This window comes from Nanorana parkeri, unplaced genomic scaffold, assembly GCF_000935625.1.
Source record: "Nanorana parkeri isolate BGI_ZX_2015 unplaced genomic scaffold, ASM93562v1 scaffold363, whole genome shotgun sequence".
NCBI classification, from domain to species: Eukaryota; Metazoa; Chordata; class Amphibia; order Anura; family Dicroglossidae; genus Nanorana; species Nanorana parkeri.
In genome coordinates this window covers 149,145-164,414 of record NW_017306631.1, presented here as the reverse complement: position 1 = coordinate 164,414, position 15,270 = coordinate 149,145, and the positions used below count along the sequence as shown (strand labels likewise).

At 44.2% G+C, this 15,270-nt stretch overlaps 1 protein-coding gene across 1 annotated transcript in view; it reads left to right on the top strand.

Annotated features, from left to right (window-relative positions):
* Nucleotides 1-15,270, top strand: part of ATRN (attractin) — a 164,788-nt gene that overhangs the window by 32,488 nt on the left and 117,030 nt on the right. The window contains 7 exon segments of the mRNA XM_018558854.1: nt 1,521-1,649; nt 2,761-2,963; nt 4,971-5,139; nt 8,468-8,558; nt 10,908-11,155; nt 12,638-12,646; nt 13,579-13,593. Coding sequence (XP_018414356.1) covers nt 1,521-1,649; nt 2,761-2,963; nt 4,971-5,139; nt 8,468-8,558; nt 10,908-11,155; nt 12,638-12,646; nt 13,579-13,593 — 864 coding nt within the window.

The following is a 15,270-nucleotide window of genomic DNA, read 5'->3' as shown; positions in this document are numbered from 1 at the left end:
TGTGTGTGTGTGTGTGTGTGTGTGACTGTCACTGGACACACACAGCATGGCTCAATGCCTGGCTGGGAGCGTGCACGAGCGGGTGTCTCCTTTGCAACCTGCTAGACAGAGGAGACACCCTTGAAGACCAGTGGAGGGGGTCGAGGTACATCCATTGAGAAATTAAATTGGCAGTATAAAAAAAAGCTATACAAGATTAGTTTCCTGTGTAGAATTTATTTATAGAAACAAGGTTTTAAATATGCCTTCCCCGTGCATGGTCGAGTTTTTGGGAATTCCATTGTTTAATTTTTACTTGTACTTGGGTTTAATATTGTAGATGGTTCAGCAGGGCACCAATTGATAATCTCTGTTGTATAGTCTTGTATGTCGAACCTGATCTGTGTCTTGTATGTTTTGAAAATAGAATTTTCAAAAGATGAAAGGATAAGGTGGAAAAAAAATGAATTCCAGGACATTATAAGACTGCTATTGTGGGGACAGGAAGGAAAGTCTTTGCCTTCTGAGTGATAATATTGGCTGAAGAAGCTCCATGGGTCCCAGATGTCATTCCAGTTCATCCCAAAGGTGTCCATTATAGTTGAGGCCAGGGCTTTGTGGAGGTCACTTGTCAACATCGGGTTGCTTTAAAAACAGAGAGGGGAAGGTACAAGCAATGAAATAGTTCATGCCGGCTCTAGTACATCAGTGGGCCCAGTTCCGGCAAGATGGCCCTAACCACCTTCATAAATCAAACCTTCATTGTTTTACATTTCCAGGAACTTTGTGAATTAAGAGAAAACTGTAAAATCTTTTAAGAGGACTTGTGACTTCTGGATGGGCTTTTAAGGTAGCTGTTACTGGGCATACATTTATATTTCTACCATGTTTACATCTGATTTCAAACACCGCCATCTGGCACCCAGAGTTTTGTCGAGTGCCATTTAGGAGTCTTCAAATTTAAGAAAACCATCACGAAAATCGAACCTTATTTAGTAACACTACAATACAGTAACTTTGATATATACTGAAACGGTAATTGTTAAGTTCAGTAAAGCAGAGGTCTTTAGCTTCATAATTCATGAACTGGTGATAATGGATAGACCGGGGATGGCCAAACCCAAGGAGCCAGGTAGCTCTTTAAAATTTACAGCTGGTGCTTTGGGTATTGTGAATGAAGCTGGCTCCTGGATTCCAGAAACTGGCTCTCGTATTCATTTGTCCACCCCTGGAATAGGCGCTTCTTCCATCTCTTAGTCCAGGATCCACTGTTTGTAATCTCGTGTTTTGGAAAATATAGGCAAAATGCCCCTTTCTCCTCTTGTGTCATCTGGAGAGGAAGAGGGGAGGAAAGTTGTACTGTATCCACGGCACACCTTCTATATTGTATAAACACAGTTCATGCCGGGTGCTGTAGTGAATTTGGTGGATGGCACCAGCACACCTTTTGAATACCACCTTTCAGATCTTGCGGGTCCCCTGTTAGTGGACTGTAGTTTCACGATTAGTTGTGTATTAATCAGTTTTTTCTTTTCTTTTAGCGGACTTATCGTTCCGGAGAAGGAAAGTAACGAGTCTGTGCCGGAAGTCGCGGCTACGTCTGGTTTCGCCCTATTGCACTTCTTCAGCGACGCGGCCTACAACCTGACCGGGTTTAATATAGGCTACAGGTAATCGAGTTCAGCTCTGGGCCGACTGTGTTCTGTACAGCACGTCTAGGTCTCCTTTTAGATATTCATCAGTCTGTGATTTTTTTACAGTAACATATTTCACACTTTTATTTTCGGTGACGTAATTGACTATTTTTACAGCTCTGACAGCTGAAACATAAATATTAACAGACGTGTTATGTATAATTAGCATTGTGCGTGTCGCATCTCTCAGAACCCACTGAGATTCCCTGGTGTCTGTTGTGTCTCATAGAGTTGCTGTCAGTCATCCTGACACTGCATGGTACAGATCTGTGGGGGGGGTGTTGGGAATTCAAGAGGGGCTTATTTCCATATTATGATCTCCCCCAGAGACAGGAGACCACAGAGCATTGATGCACAATTACATTTCTTGCTTCTTCAATGCAGATTATCGTTTAGCAATTTTTCCCATAAAGGGGGAAAAAAAACAATTGAACACTTTGATTGCAATGATCTTAACAGAGAATATTGCTGTCATTTCCTCAGTATGGCCTCTAGTCACATGGCCGGTCTACAGCCAGCAGCGGATTCTTGAGGCTGCAATCACAGGTGGTTCTGTATATAGCTGTGGCATCCCTCAGATGCAGTTCACGTGTATCCGCACATCCAGCCATTTACCTGTGGCTAGAGACAGAAGACCGGCCCTGGATGCAGTTTGTCCTGGCCTGGTCATCTGTCCCTTGTAGGTAACCATTGGATGTACAGATACTTGCAAAGAGCAGTGCTCATCATGTGACTATAAACTTTGTGAAAGATTACGTAACTTTTTTTTCCTCTCTCTCCCATTCTTTATTATTTAATTGGAAAGAATGACCCTCTCTATGTGTATCTTGGTTTATTATATCTATAAAAAATAAATGAAGGCAGCTGGACATGCTGTACTTTTCTTGAAGACATTTTGCTGGTCATCTGAGTAGCTTTCCATTCTGAATTAAAAAAAAACTGGTCAGATAACCAGCAAAACGTCTTCAAGAAAAATACAGCAAGTCCGGTTGCCTTGATTTATTTGTTACAGATGTACCGTGACCTGTATAAATGAGAACCTTCAGAGTCCTAGTTTGACATTCACTTCATTTCCTTTATGTTTTAGCATTGATACATGTCCCAACAACTGCTCTGGAAGGGGCACGTGTGTTGCCAAGAACGGTACCGGAGTTTACTGCGAGTGTGCTGAGAACTGGAAGGGAGAGTCTTGTGACATCCCATATTGCCTGGACAGCTGCGGAGAGCCCGATCGTGGGGTGTGCAATCTGAATGACACCAAGGGATGTGTCTGCCACCCAGACTGGCAGGGTGAGTCCCTACAGAGCTAGTCTCCCTTGTTGAAAGAATGGTTCTTCTCAAATCTTCACCACACCTGTAACGTATAGTTGTCATGAGCAGAATATATAGGCTAACGTTGCTGACCTTCGTCATAAAATGCTGTTTGCTTGGCATGTACAATATGCCATTTTATCCTTCATCTCTATCTAGAACATTGCAATGCGTTTCATGTGCTGTGTTCAAAGACCAGTTGTTAAATCCTCCCATCATTAGCCTATGGCCAGCCTGAGACTTTGCGATGAGAGGGAAGAACAGCAAACACCACCACTGTGCAGCACTACTAAACCAGAAGCAGAGCCTGTGTCGGTAGGAAGCTACAGCTGCTCCTTTGCAGAATATATAGATCGATATAAGGATTATCTATTACCACTCATTGATAAGACATCAAGCTGATCTCTGTGTAGCTCGTAAACAAAGGGGAAAGGGCTAGATTGGGCCTCAAAGGGTCAGCAACCGGTCTACTACCTTCCTCTTCATTCCACTGTTAGTCCCTGTGCAGCCCCGTCCTGTGCCACACAGTCTCTGCGGTAGTTTTTATTCACATGCACCCGGCAGCCTCACCGGTGAGCCTTACTCTGTGCCCTCTATCTGTCAGCATGCAATTAATATTTTTCAATGAAATCTCTTCATTTTCAAGAAATACCTTTGGAGACCTGTAGACTTCTGCGTCTTTTTGCTGGTCTTTGCTCCATGTTACAATGGAGTTTGGTGGGAGGTGCCGACAGGCTCTTGGAACAGTCACAGCACCCTGTTATCAGCAATCTATAAAGGAACACACCCCTACAATTCTTTAGACATCATCCTTGCTGTCCACTAGGTGCTGCAGACTGTTGTTGTGCAATCTGCTCAATCGGGTGCTTGAGTACACTCTAATAGAGTGTTATCAGGTAAAGCTAAAGTGCAGCACCCAGTGTGAGGCAGGGATGCCGGGGATTTGTACTTTTATATAATGCATTACAAATCGGGAGGAAAGGTGCATGTTGATCATTGGTCGTTCAGACAGGAAATGAAGGCGGATTTAAGATAGCTGCAGCAGCTTCAGAGCAGTTACAGAACGCATCAAAAATGCCTCCAATGTATTCCAATGGTATTTTGGGTTCTAGTTCACACCACAGCGTTCAGTTCCAGAGCATTTGGAAAAACTGCAGCATGCCCTAATTTTTCTGCTCTGGAACGCATTAAAATGCATGCAAACGCAGGTAAACGCACTGAAAGCCCATTTTAGGCTAAGAAAAAAAAAGGGACCATAACACGTCAGAACGCACTGCACATGCAGAAACTCATGCCGATCTGGTTCGGATTTGGTGTGAACAAGCCCTTAAAGGGTTATATTGTGGAAATGCAGGTTTACATTTTATTGTGAGTAATCCATGTCATCATAGGAGAGGACTTGCTACAAGTGTGGGGAAAAAACATGGTAAAAAAGAGTTCACCCAGCTGGCTGATTGACAGCTGGCTCTGCCTATCTAGAGGCAGAGCCAGCTGTGCCCGCCCCCTCCCCTGTCCGTTCCGCCAGTCAGCGCTGGAGGATCGGAGAGGTGAGGGGGGAATCCCTGTGGGGAACCCCTGTGTGGCTCTCTGCTTGGAGATGATCGAGTAACGAGCGGCGGTATGTGTTCGCTCACTTGCAGATCTTTAGAGCCGACGTGTGACAGTTTCATTGTCACAGGTCGGCTAGAACTATGAGGATGAATGTAAATTACTTTAACTCCTGAGTTTGGTATCATTTTAAGTAACATCAAAGTACATCAGGTGTGTATGAAAGTCTCTAAAGGTAGAACGGTCAGTCGTGTTCTATAACTACCAGTTAGAATCTTCATTTTATGCAGCCATTGGGAGTGAATTGGTTGCCATAGACCGCATAGTGTGGCATTTATTTTTAGACATGGACTCCGGTGCGTTTTACTCTTTTACTTCTGTTGAGTTTTATTGAATCCGAGGGTCACGATTTGATATTTGTTATTCTGGTCATTTCAGGTCCTGGCTGCTCAGTCCCGGTCCCAGCCAACCAGTCCTTCTGGACCCGTGAAGAATACACTGAGACACAACTGCCCCGAGCGTCTCACAAGGCCGTGGTGTTGGATGACGTCATGTGGATTGTCGGCGGCTATATGTTCAACCATTCCAATTACCAGATGGTTATGGCGTGAGAACCATATTTGTTTCTATTTTGTATTTGCAAGTACACATGAAATGTAGAGATTTTAAATATCTACCAGACACTTTAATGGGAAGTCTGATTGCGGTCGGTTCTCTCGAAGGAGAAGTTCCTCTTTGGGAAGTTGATTATATTTAACTCTCAGCTGAAGTGTGTCTGCGAGTAGTGAGGACAGGCGGCACCTAGAGGTAGGACTCGGTATTACAGGAAGGATGCTCATAGAGATACGTGTTATAGGTCATCTGCACTGAGCTCTGTGTTCTGTTGCTAATATAGTATATTATTATAGAACATCCCACTTGAAGGATTATATTAGAGAACATTAATATAGAACATCCCACTTGAAGCCTAATTTCCACTGTGTGGGTTACTGTGGGAAGTTACCACAAAGGTGAAATTAGAGACATTATATTGACATAATTTTATCGATAGCCTTAGGCCTTGTTCACACCAAGCGCGTTCCAGGAGCGGAGCAGACCGGAGCAAAACTGCGCCCAATGTATTCCAATGGTATTTTTAGCTCCAGTTTACATTGCAGCGTTCCGTTCCAGAGCAGGCAAAAAAACTGCAGCAGGCCCTATTTTACCTTCTCTGGAACGCATGCAAACGCATCAAAAACGCATGCATACGCCCTGGAACTCACGGAAAGCCCATTTTAAACTAAAAAAAACGTCCTGGAACGCATCAAAAACGCAGCACAACCCACTGCACTGCGTGTGCAGAAACTCATGCAGATGTGCTCTGCATTTGGTGTGAACAAGGCCTTAATGTCAAATAATTGAGCAGTCACTGCTTGAGCCACTTATGTAATAATTAGGTAAAACAAAGTAAGTGTAAGTAATCAAACACAGCTGATATAAAAGCATGAATCAGTCAGACTCCTACGTTTTGCATAATGCTGTCAATACAATATTGGGAGCTTGCTGAAAAGGAGAGGGAGCAGGGTGGTGACCTCCTTGGTGTGTTGATTCTTTCTCCTTATCCATCCACTGGGTTTGGGATGAGTCAATGACCAAAATGTATTTCTTCTTTGCAGACAGAGAAGGTGAGGTCACCGACTTGGTTGTACTGTGTGTCAGGGCTGCCGGTATTACAGGGGTGGCTGGGCAGGATTACAAGTTCTTTGGCAGTGAAAATAGTTCCATAAATTTAGCTAGTGGTAGTTAGTCACATTCCTGACGCTCATTAAAACCAGGGGAAAAAAAATGTCAAAAATGTCACCTGCAATGGCTCTAGTCCTGCATTGCAATGGTTAAGGACTTGTTTTGTCTAGGGGTCCAGGGGGCTCATATAAAGCAGATAGACTCTCCTGATCCTCTGTCCTGTTGGCTCCCTACGGGATGCTAGACCGGTCTCCTCCGCCTTTTCTAGCCTGGGCTCTGAGGGTCTAAGGACTGCTGACATAATCGCATCTTATCCAGGTCCATTGACTTATATTAGATGTGAAGATGCCAAGGCACATCCCATACCCAGAGCGGTGGGTGAGACGGATGAGTGCCGACTGATGCAGGACTGAGGAGGATCAGGTGAGTAAGGCGGAGGTCCCTGGACAGAATGAGCACTTAACACTTGCAGTGCAGGGGAATCCATTAGGGTCTTCTGAAGTATCCTCTTTTCCTGATATGGATAGATGGAGCAGATGCTTTGCCCGGCATGCCGAGTCTTCTAATCACTGTCCTTTATATCATGTCATCTAATGGTTTCATTTCCTCTGCGGGGCTGTGCTGTACAGCAAGCTTGTGTTTTGTTTCAAACGGAACATGTGATCCTGGAAACTGAAAGCCACCTGTAATATAATTATTATTTATTATTACTATTACAGGTATGTATATAGCGCTGACAATTTACGCAGCGCTTTACATCAGTCCCTGCCTTCAAGGAGCTTTCAGTCTAAGGTCTCTATCTTGCATGCTTACCTACACGTATACTAGGACCAAACTAGACAGGAGCTAATTTAACCTTGCACCATGTCTTTGGAGTTCCCGGGGGAAACCATCACAGCACCAGGGATAACATGCAAACTCCTTGCAGCTGTTGGAACCTGTAGAGAAAAGTTTATCTGCAAAACAAATAATGCACATAACCTTGTGAATGGCCTACAGGTGCTGTTCTAAACTGAGGGTGACGACACAGTTCTGCAGATTGCGTGCTCTTGTCCGATCTTTGAGCCGCTAGTGAAGATCTGTAAGGCCCCTTTCACACGGGTGGTCCAATCAGGTCTGCCTGTCAGTTTTTCAGGCGGACCCAATCGGCTGCCCAATGTAAATCTATGGACAGCTGGGTCTAAACGGCCGGGTGTCCGTTAACACCTGGTTATCCCCTACTCCAGCCAGGTCCAGAAAAACAAACAGAGCAGTGTTCTGTTTTGACTGACCTGTTTGTACCGGATTAGGAGTAAGCTCATTTAAACAGGCACATGTATGTTTATATCTGATTCCCCAGAGACCGACGAGGGTACGGTCACTTTCATTTTTTCTCTCCATTGGAAGAGGGAGGAAAAAAAACTGAATGGAAACGGATGCCACAGCGATGACATCTGATCAATACAGCTCTGATAAGGAGGGGGATCTGTGCATGGATCTCCTCCTGATCATCCCGCGGGAAAGGGGCCTTTGGGGTCATACAGGCGTATGCATATACCATGGAAAATGCGTCTGTATTCCCCCCCCTATCCCCACTAGAAGCCCCGGCTATTGTGTATTTGTGTCCATGGGATTGTATGGACACAATACTCTGTAAGCAGTGACTGGGGTTTTTTTTTTTTTTGCAGTAATATGAATATTTAATAATGCGCAGGTTTAAAAAAGGATTAGGTCGGCTCCATTTTAACTTTCGCAGCAAATCAATCTCGCACACAATCTCCCAACTTCTTCGTGCACAGTGTGTGTGGTCAGGCAGTAACAGTCATGTGACCTCTCACCCCTGATACTGAATCAGGCTAGAGAACATACAGCTTAATATAAATCATTTAACGCTAAATCGTTGGCCCAATTGTGGCTGGTTCTGATATAGGTCATTATTGAATATCTAGAATTCCTTCCCAATCTCTTTCTACTTGTTCCAGTAGGCCTCATCCTTCCTTCAAGCTGTGTGATTCTGGGAGTTGTGGATCCACAGCAGCTGAAACCATAGTTTGCTCAGCTGTGGCATGAAATGCACGTGTAGTATTGTTCAGAATACATTGTGCGTTGTGTGAACATATTAATAGCTTCTGGCTTTAATGTAAAGATCTGAGCAATGTTTCCACCTCTAATATTTGTGCATATGAAGTGGCCCTGATGTGTGACCAGCAGTAATTGGTTTGTGTTTTGTACAGGTATGACCTTGTCTCCCATGAATGGCATACTCCGAATACCCCGGTCAGCTCCGTTGTTGTAAGATATGGACATTCCCTGGCAACATACAAGGTACTGTCCCGGACTTCTCTGTGTTCTGTAAAGACCTTAACCACTTGAGTCCCCGGACCTTTATTTCCAAAATCATGAGTTCCAAAGGCCTTTTGTTTCTCGTTTCGGCGATGTTTCAGTTCCCCACATTATAGCTTTTTATATTTTACTCTCTCTTATTAGGGGCTTTAGTAGCACATTTGGTTGCCTATATTTCTATTTACTTGGTTATTATTGGGAATTAAAGACCAAATAGGAAAATTTTTTTATTTCTCTGCAGATTTTTCCCATTGCAACAATTATGTATATGTGTGCACGCCCGTTTATTTAAATCTATTAAATTGCACCTCGCGCCAATCCCTGCGTAGTTGCAAGCTCTGTGTGAAGTTACCCTTTCAGATTTACAAAAATATTAATAATAAATGTGCTGCCCTTTAAATGAATAAACCAATCAAAGTGTGTAAATGGAAACTCAGTAAATGTCTATAATAAATACGTGTCAAAAAGATATATGTGGAATCAATATATTCACTCTTTAAATATTTTATGAGTGTCCATTTTTCATAGCAAATATCCATATGGAGTGTCCAACCATGTATTGCGTGTTCAGATATACACGTGTGTAAAATCACACATCTATAGTGCTCAAAATGATCCCAAGTGCACCACACTCTTCATCCTACCACAGTGAAAGTTCTTTAACATGGCGTTTTGTAGTGCGTTTGAACGCTCTGCGAAACGCTCAAACACCGAAATCCCATTATTTCCTATGGGTATGGTACACACCTGGGCTTATTACAGGCCGTATGAACGTGCTACAAAATGTCCTACGCCCAAAGAAGTACAGGAGCTTCTGACGCGCGTTTCCATTGGGATACAGCCAAGTGGCCCTCGGAAACGAGCAGGTTTTTTACCGCGAAAACCAAACGCGTGACAAACGCGCATATTCGATACGCCTAGGTGTGAACCCAGCCTTAGAGGATCTACGTACAGGGGAGGGGGCGGGTACAGCTGGCTCTGCCTCTAGATAGGCAGAGCCAGCTGTCAGTCACGCAGCTGGATGGATCCCGGCACAATTGTCGGGATCTCTGAGCCTAGGGTGATGGAAGGGTGCTAGTTTGTGTCCTCCTGTTACCCTAAGGAGAACTATGGGGAAAAGCCTTTAACCCCATAGTTCTCTTTTAATCCTATTTCAAGGCCTTCTCGCCACAATCGTTTATATCGAATTTAATCGAATACACGGTTGGACACTCCTTATGGATATTTAGTACTGAGAATGGACACTCGTAAGATATTTAAAGAGCGAATATATTGATTGCACATAAATCTTTTTAGCACGTCTTTATTATAGACCTTTTATTGAGTTTCCATTTACATACTTTGCTTCATTTATTTGAAGCACAGCACATTTATTATTATTATTTAGCCATCAATATCTGCTGATTTAAAATATCACACTAATGCGACTTTTATTTAATGTAGTAGGATGGTAAAGCTTGCAGTGAACATATGCATATATACATTTTACTTGAGAGCCTTTTTTTTTTCTTTTTGGATTGCTATGCTGCGTCAGACGTAGTGGGGAAAAAAAGCTTGCATGAATTATTTTGGTAATATTAAATTGTATATCGTCGACGAGGAACCACAGGTAAGTGTAGGGGGGAACAGGGTTGCAGAAAGGTACTGGGCATTCTCTACATTAAGGTAAAAAATATGCCATGCCTTAGTTCTAATTTAAGATAAAATTTAAGTCAGGTCGACAAGGGCACAAGTTAGCATGGCAGGGAATTTTTCATGTTTGCGATCGCTAAAAATTTGAGGGAATTTATCAAAACTGGAGCAGCTGTGCATTGCAATTAATTAGCTTCTCTCTTCAGTTTGTTCATTTAAGATTTGAAAATGGAAAAGAGGACCTGATTGGTTGCCATGCACAGCTGCTCCAGTTTTGATAAATTCCTCCCATTGTGTTTTACTATCAGCATATGCCTGAGACTCTGTGCTGACAGGAAGCGCCGTGATGTCACAGCACCCCTGAGGTAAACAGAATGTGGAAGCATAGTGTTTATGTTCATATCTACAGCGTGCTCCTACAGAGCGATTTGTAATATCATGAGATCATTGTCATCGCTGATCATGACTGCTCCTGGGTTTAGTGCTGAAACCGGGCACAGTTTTAAAACAGGGCTGGGGGCTCAGGTGGTTAACGGCTAATAGCATCTGCATGATCCTTAGAGGATTGTGGGTTGTGTATCCAAGTGTGTTCAAGGTAAGCCCTTTAACCACTTTGGTTACCTGTAAAGTCTTATTGCTGCTTTTATTTGCACAGATTGTAGAATAAATCCTCCAATCACACCTTTCTTTTCTTTGTAGGAGAAGTTGTACATGTATGGTGGTAAAATAGATGCCACCGGGAACGTCACCAACCAGTTGTGGGTGTTTCACGTCAACAACGAGTCGTGGGTTCAGCTGCTTCCTAACGTCAAGGAACAGTACGCTGTGGTCGGCCACTCTGCACACATAGTGAATCCAAACGGCGGAGGTCCTGTCATGCTGGTGTTCTTCGGTCACTGTCCCCTGTATGGCTACATCAGCAACATTCAACTGTACAATCTTGGTAGGTAGTGAGAGCGGGCTTCTGTTCATGCCAGTGGGCACTGATGGAATAGCTCAGCTTGGCTCTTTCTAGCCCTGTTGAAGTTTCTGCAAAATGCTTGATAGAAATTCATTATGCTGTGAAATGGTAAGTTCTCGGTGTCCTACCCATATTTGTTTTGGAAGGGAGCCCCTGTGAGAGTAGAAAATCCGGTGTTGCAGAGAAGGACCAGTGCTTTTTGCACTGAAGCAGGGGTCTCTCTGCATCTTAGATGTGATGTCGGCCGCCCCAGCAGACTTCAAGTGATACTCCATGGTATTCCCTTTATCTTTTCCTGGCTGCTACATAAAAGGCTATGTTGGGAGGGGAGGGATGGAAGCGATTGGCCAGCACAGACAGTAGTTAGATACTCCCAGAAGATTAGAGAACTATGATATGTAAGTAGGGAGGGGCTGTGCTGGGGAACGGACTAGTCTATTTTTCAGAGGCACATTGCAAGTAAATAATAACTTGCTTATGGACAGGAAAAACTCTGCAAGTAAGCATATAACATACTTGCTTTTTCTGCGCTTACCATGCAATTTTTAGTGCGTGACAGGGTCTCTAAGGTGTGTCTTGCAAGTTTTCCAGTGAAAAAAATAGGATGTGGGTGCCAGACTGCACATGTAGACTGCACTAGGCGGCCATGTATGAAATAATGTAGGCAATGTATACAGCAATGTTTGACCCCAGTGCTGACATTGTGGCAGGTGAATGGAGGATTTACCACCCCCATGCCACCTGTGTGAACAAGGCCTAAGGGTTTGACTTCCCTTACTTTAGAACTAAACCCTGGCCCCTCTGACATAGGTGCACCTACTTCACAGCCCCTTGTCCTTATTGTCCATTCTGGGGCTTTCATTGGACTGGGGGCAGCAAGTGTGTGAGGCTGAGATTTGGGGCAAAACTTTGCACCAAAAACATAATAAAGTGGATGCAGGTTGGAGATTGGATGCGTTTAGTGATATGCACTCCATTATAAATGACCCCCTATGTGAGTGAATGTGCGTACGTTTGGTCCATAAAACCAAATCAAATTTCTATTATTTTTCTGGTGCAGACTTGAATTTGATATATTAGGCAGCATAGTCTGAGACGATTCTTCCTTAGTACATTTTGATAAATTCTTTTGCTGTTTTCTGATCTAAAAATGTTTTAAATGTCACTTTGGTTTGTATGCTGATCGCTTTATGATGTTTCATGCCGTAAATTATCCTTTTACTGAAAAATGGACTTGGTTCTGTCACTTCCCAGAATCAATCCTCTGCAAATAATTTTCCCAGAACTGGCCGTAGCTGCTACAGAAATCCAAATTTGATCAGGAATGCTGACATAATTTATTGCTTGTTGCTGACACATTCTGACCTGCTGACTAGTCCAGTTTGTTGATAGAGAACAGGAAACGGCAATGCTGCATTCTGTTTTCATCTTTATAAATGTAGCTAGCTGGGAATAGCTGAAAAAACAGCAGGACTTGGTAGAATAACAGCAATATATTCTAGGGGGCCTGTTGGAGGGGTACAGGCATGTTTCGGCATTTCTTTTCTTGGAATCCCTGGATGTCTGAAGAAGGAGCTCCATTTCACCAACTGCCCCAGCTGCCTCATAGTCATTTCTTGTACAGAAAACTGCTGATTGGGGGCGATCTGAGAGGGTAGAAGTCCCCCATTTAGCACCCGTTCACAAAAGCGAAACACCTGAATGTTCAGTGTAAATCGGCTAAACACATTCCAGGTACTTCAATACCTGGAATTAGAATTAGAAAGCAGCCACAGCGTAAGTAGAAAAACCTGTCCCCTGACGGCGTACTGCTGAGAAGGATCCTTGCTCTCTGTGTGGAAGCAGTGGTCTCTTTGCAGAGGTCTTACGTGCCCCCTTCTGAGTCATAGCTAAAGCTCTCCCAGTCAGCAAGAAGCATGCTAATGGCAGAGCATATGTTTCTTAGCAGTGGGGTGTGTCGGATTTCTATAGAGCCGTGGTTCTCAACTGGTGGGTAGCGATCCTGTGTTCAGTGGGTTGCTGCTTGCCTTTCACTGCGCTAGGTGAGAGGCTCCTCAGCCTCCTCCTAGCGTAGCACTGTCAGTTCTCGTGCCGAGCATCCAGTTAAAATTTGCTGGCTGGCGCAGAGTGTCAGCTTGAGATGAGGTGGGCTGGGGGTATGGCCATGAGGTAGCTCCATCCATACATGCATTACTTACAGCTAGAGCTGCAACAGTTAATCAATTAAGTTGATTAAAATCGACGATTGAAAACGTTGGCAAACGATCGTCGAAAATCGTCGGCTATCGATTGCTTAGCCTGTTCGGGGCTCCGCACGCGGCCTGAGTCGCACGTCACGCGTCACACGCTGCTCCCGACGTGCCCACCGCACAGGCCGCAGCCGCCGCATAAGCCACGCCCACCGAACAGGCTGAAGCCGCGCACGCCGCTGGTCTCCTCCTAGCCGTGGGCTCCCTCACCCGCCGCTGGCCTGCAGACCTATAATGTACTATATTGCACACCACACTTTTTTTTTACTTACACTGTGCCAAGCTTGCTCCTGTGATGGACTACAATCTCAATAGAAACTAGTAGTCCATCACTGGAGCCTTTTTTTCAAAAATCCGATTAACTGATTAATCGAACCTAATAATCGGCCAACTAATCGATTATGAAAATAATCGTTAGCTGCAGCCCTACTTACAGCTCACTTGTATGTCCTGTAGAGTTGCTTGGACTGGAGTGACATCACATTCTGGCTCCTGGTACCTCTGCAAGGCAGCGGTGCAAGCAATGCACATATGGATGGAGCTCCATCACAGCACAACAGCATCACTGGACACTGGGCTGAGGATCCACTCCAGTTCTCGTAAGGTAGGCAGACTGAGCGGATCTTAAAAAAAAAATATATATTTTTTTGCAGTGTATTGTTGTGTGTGGGATTTCGCCTGTGGTTGTGTGCCTCAGTGTTTTTGAGGGTCCGTTCACTCTAGTACAGTGCCTTAATTGCACAGTCCCATGAAATGCATGCACTCTACCACACAATTGCACCTACCATGTGTTCTAATGCTGGAGGCGCATTGTGTTGCCATTTATTTGAATAGCACCCCAAACGCACCTCTCGCCCACAGTTCAGTCACCCGACTTGGGTCGCGACTTCATGACCAAAGAAAAATGTGGGTCCTGAGGTTACAAAGGTTGAGAATCACTGCTATAGAGAGACCACTGTTTCTACACCGCAAGGGTCCTTTCTGCAGCATGCTGGCGGGGGACAGGCTTTTCTACTTAAACTTTGGCTTCTTTACATAGAACGTGAACTGGAAGTCTTTGCACACCTTTGTTTTGATACTCCTGGAATATATTTAGCTTATTTAAAATGTTAAAATGTAAAATGAGCTCATTTTGTAAGGTATTAATGTCTACGCTGCTTTTTTGCTGAATCGGCCAAAATTGTAGCCTTTGGTAGCCCTGCTAGCACCACTCGACAAAAGTCAATTTAACAATCAACTAAGCCGGGTGAAAAAATGTTTGGCCATGCAGTGACTTCATCCTATCAGATAGTCACTGTATGACTATTCAGACAGCTATGCGTTTGTCACTGCTGTCTGAATGCAATAGCTGGCACTGGAGATTTCTCCGTTCATGCCCTTTAGAGTGGTTGTGGAATCGAGTGGTCCCCCCAGGCTTCAGTATTTTGTGGGTGGGTTTGTAAATAAATACCCTGTTTCCCTGAAAATAAGACCTAGTACTATTTTTGGGAATTGCTAAAATATAAAACCTACCCCGAAAATAAGACCTAGTGGTGGCATAAGGGGGAACTTGAAGAGCCGCGGGAGAGGCAGGAGAGAATCAGCGGTGCCAATGAAGCGAGCGCTAGAGGAAGCGAGGCGGCACAGGAGGGAGCAGAGCCGCATAAGCCGATGCTTCCTCTATAGCGCCGGCTCCTGGCACAGGCGGAGTGATACCAAATGCACTCCACCTGTGAGGAATCTATAGTGGAAGCGCGCTTCGCTCATTCTGGCCAGCGATTGCCCTGATCACCATATTTTTGTACATGAATACATGTAGAATTTTCTGCATGAATAAATGTGGATTGTTGTACATAAAAAAAAAAAAAAAAAA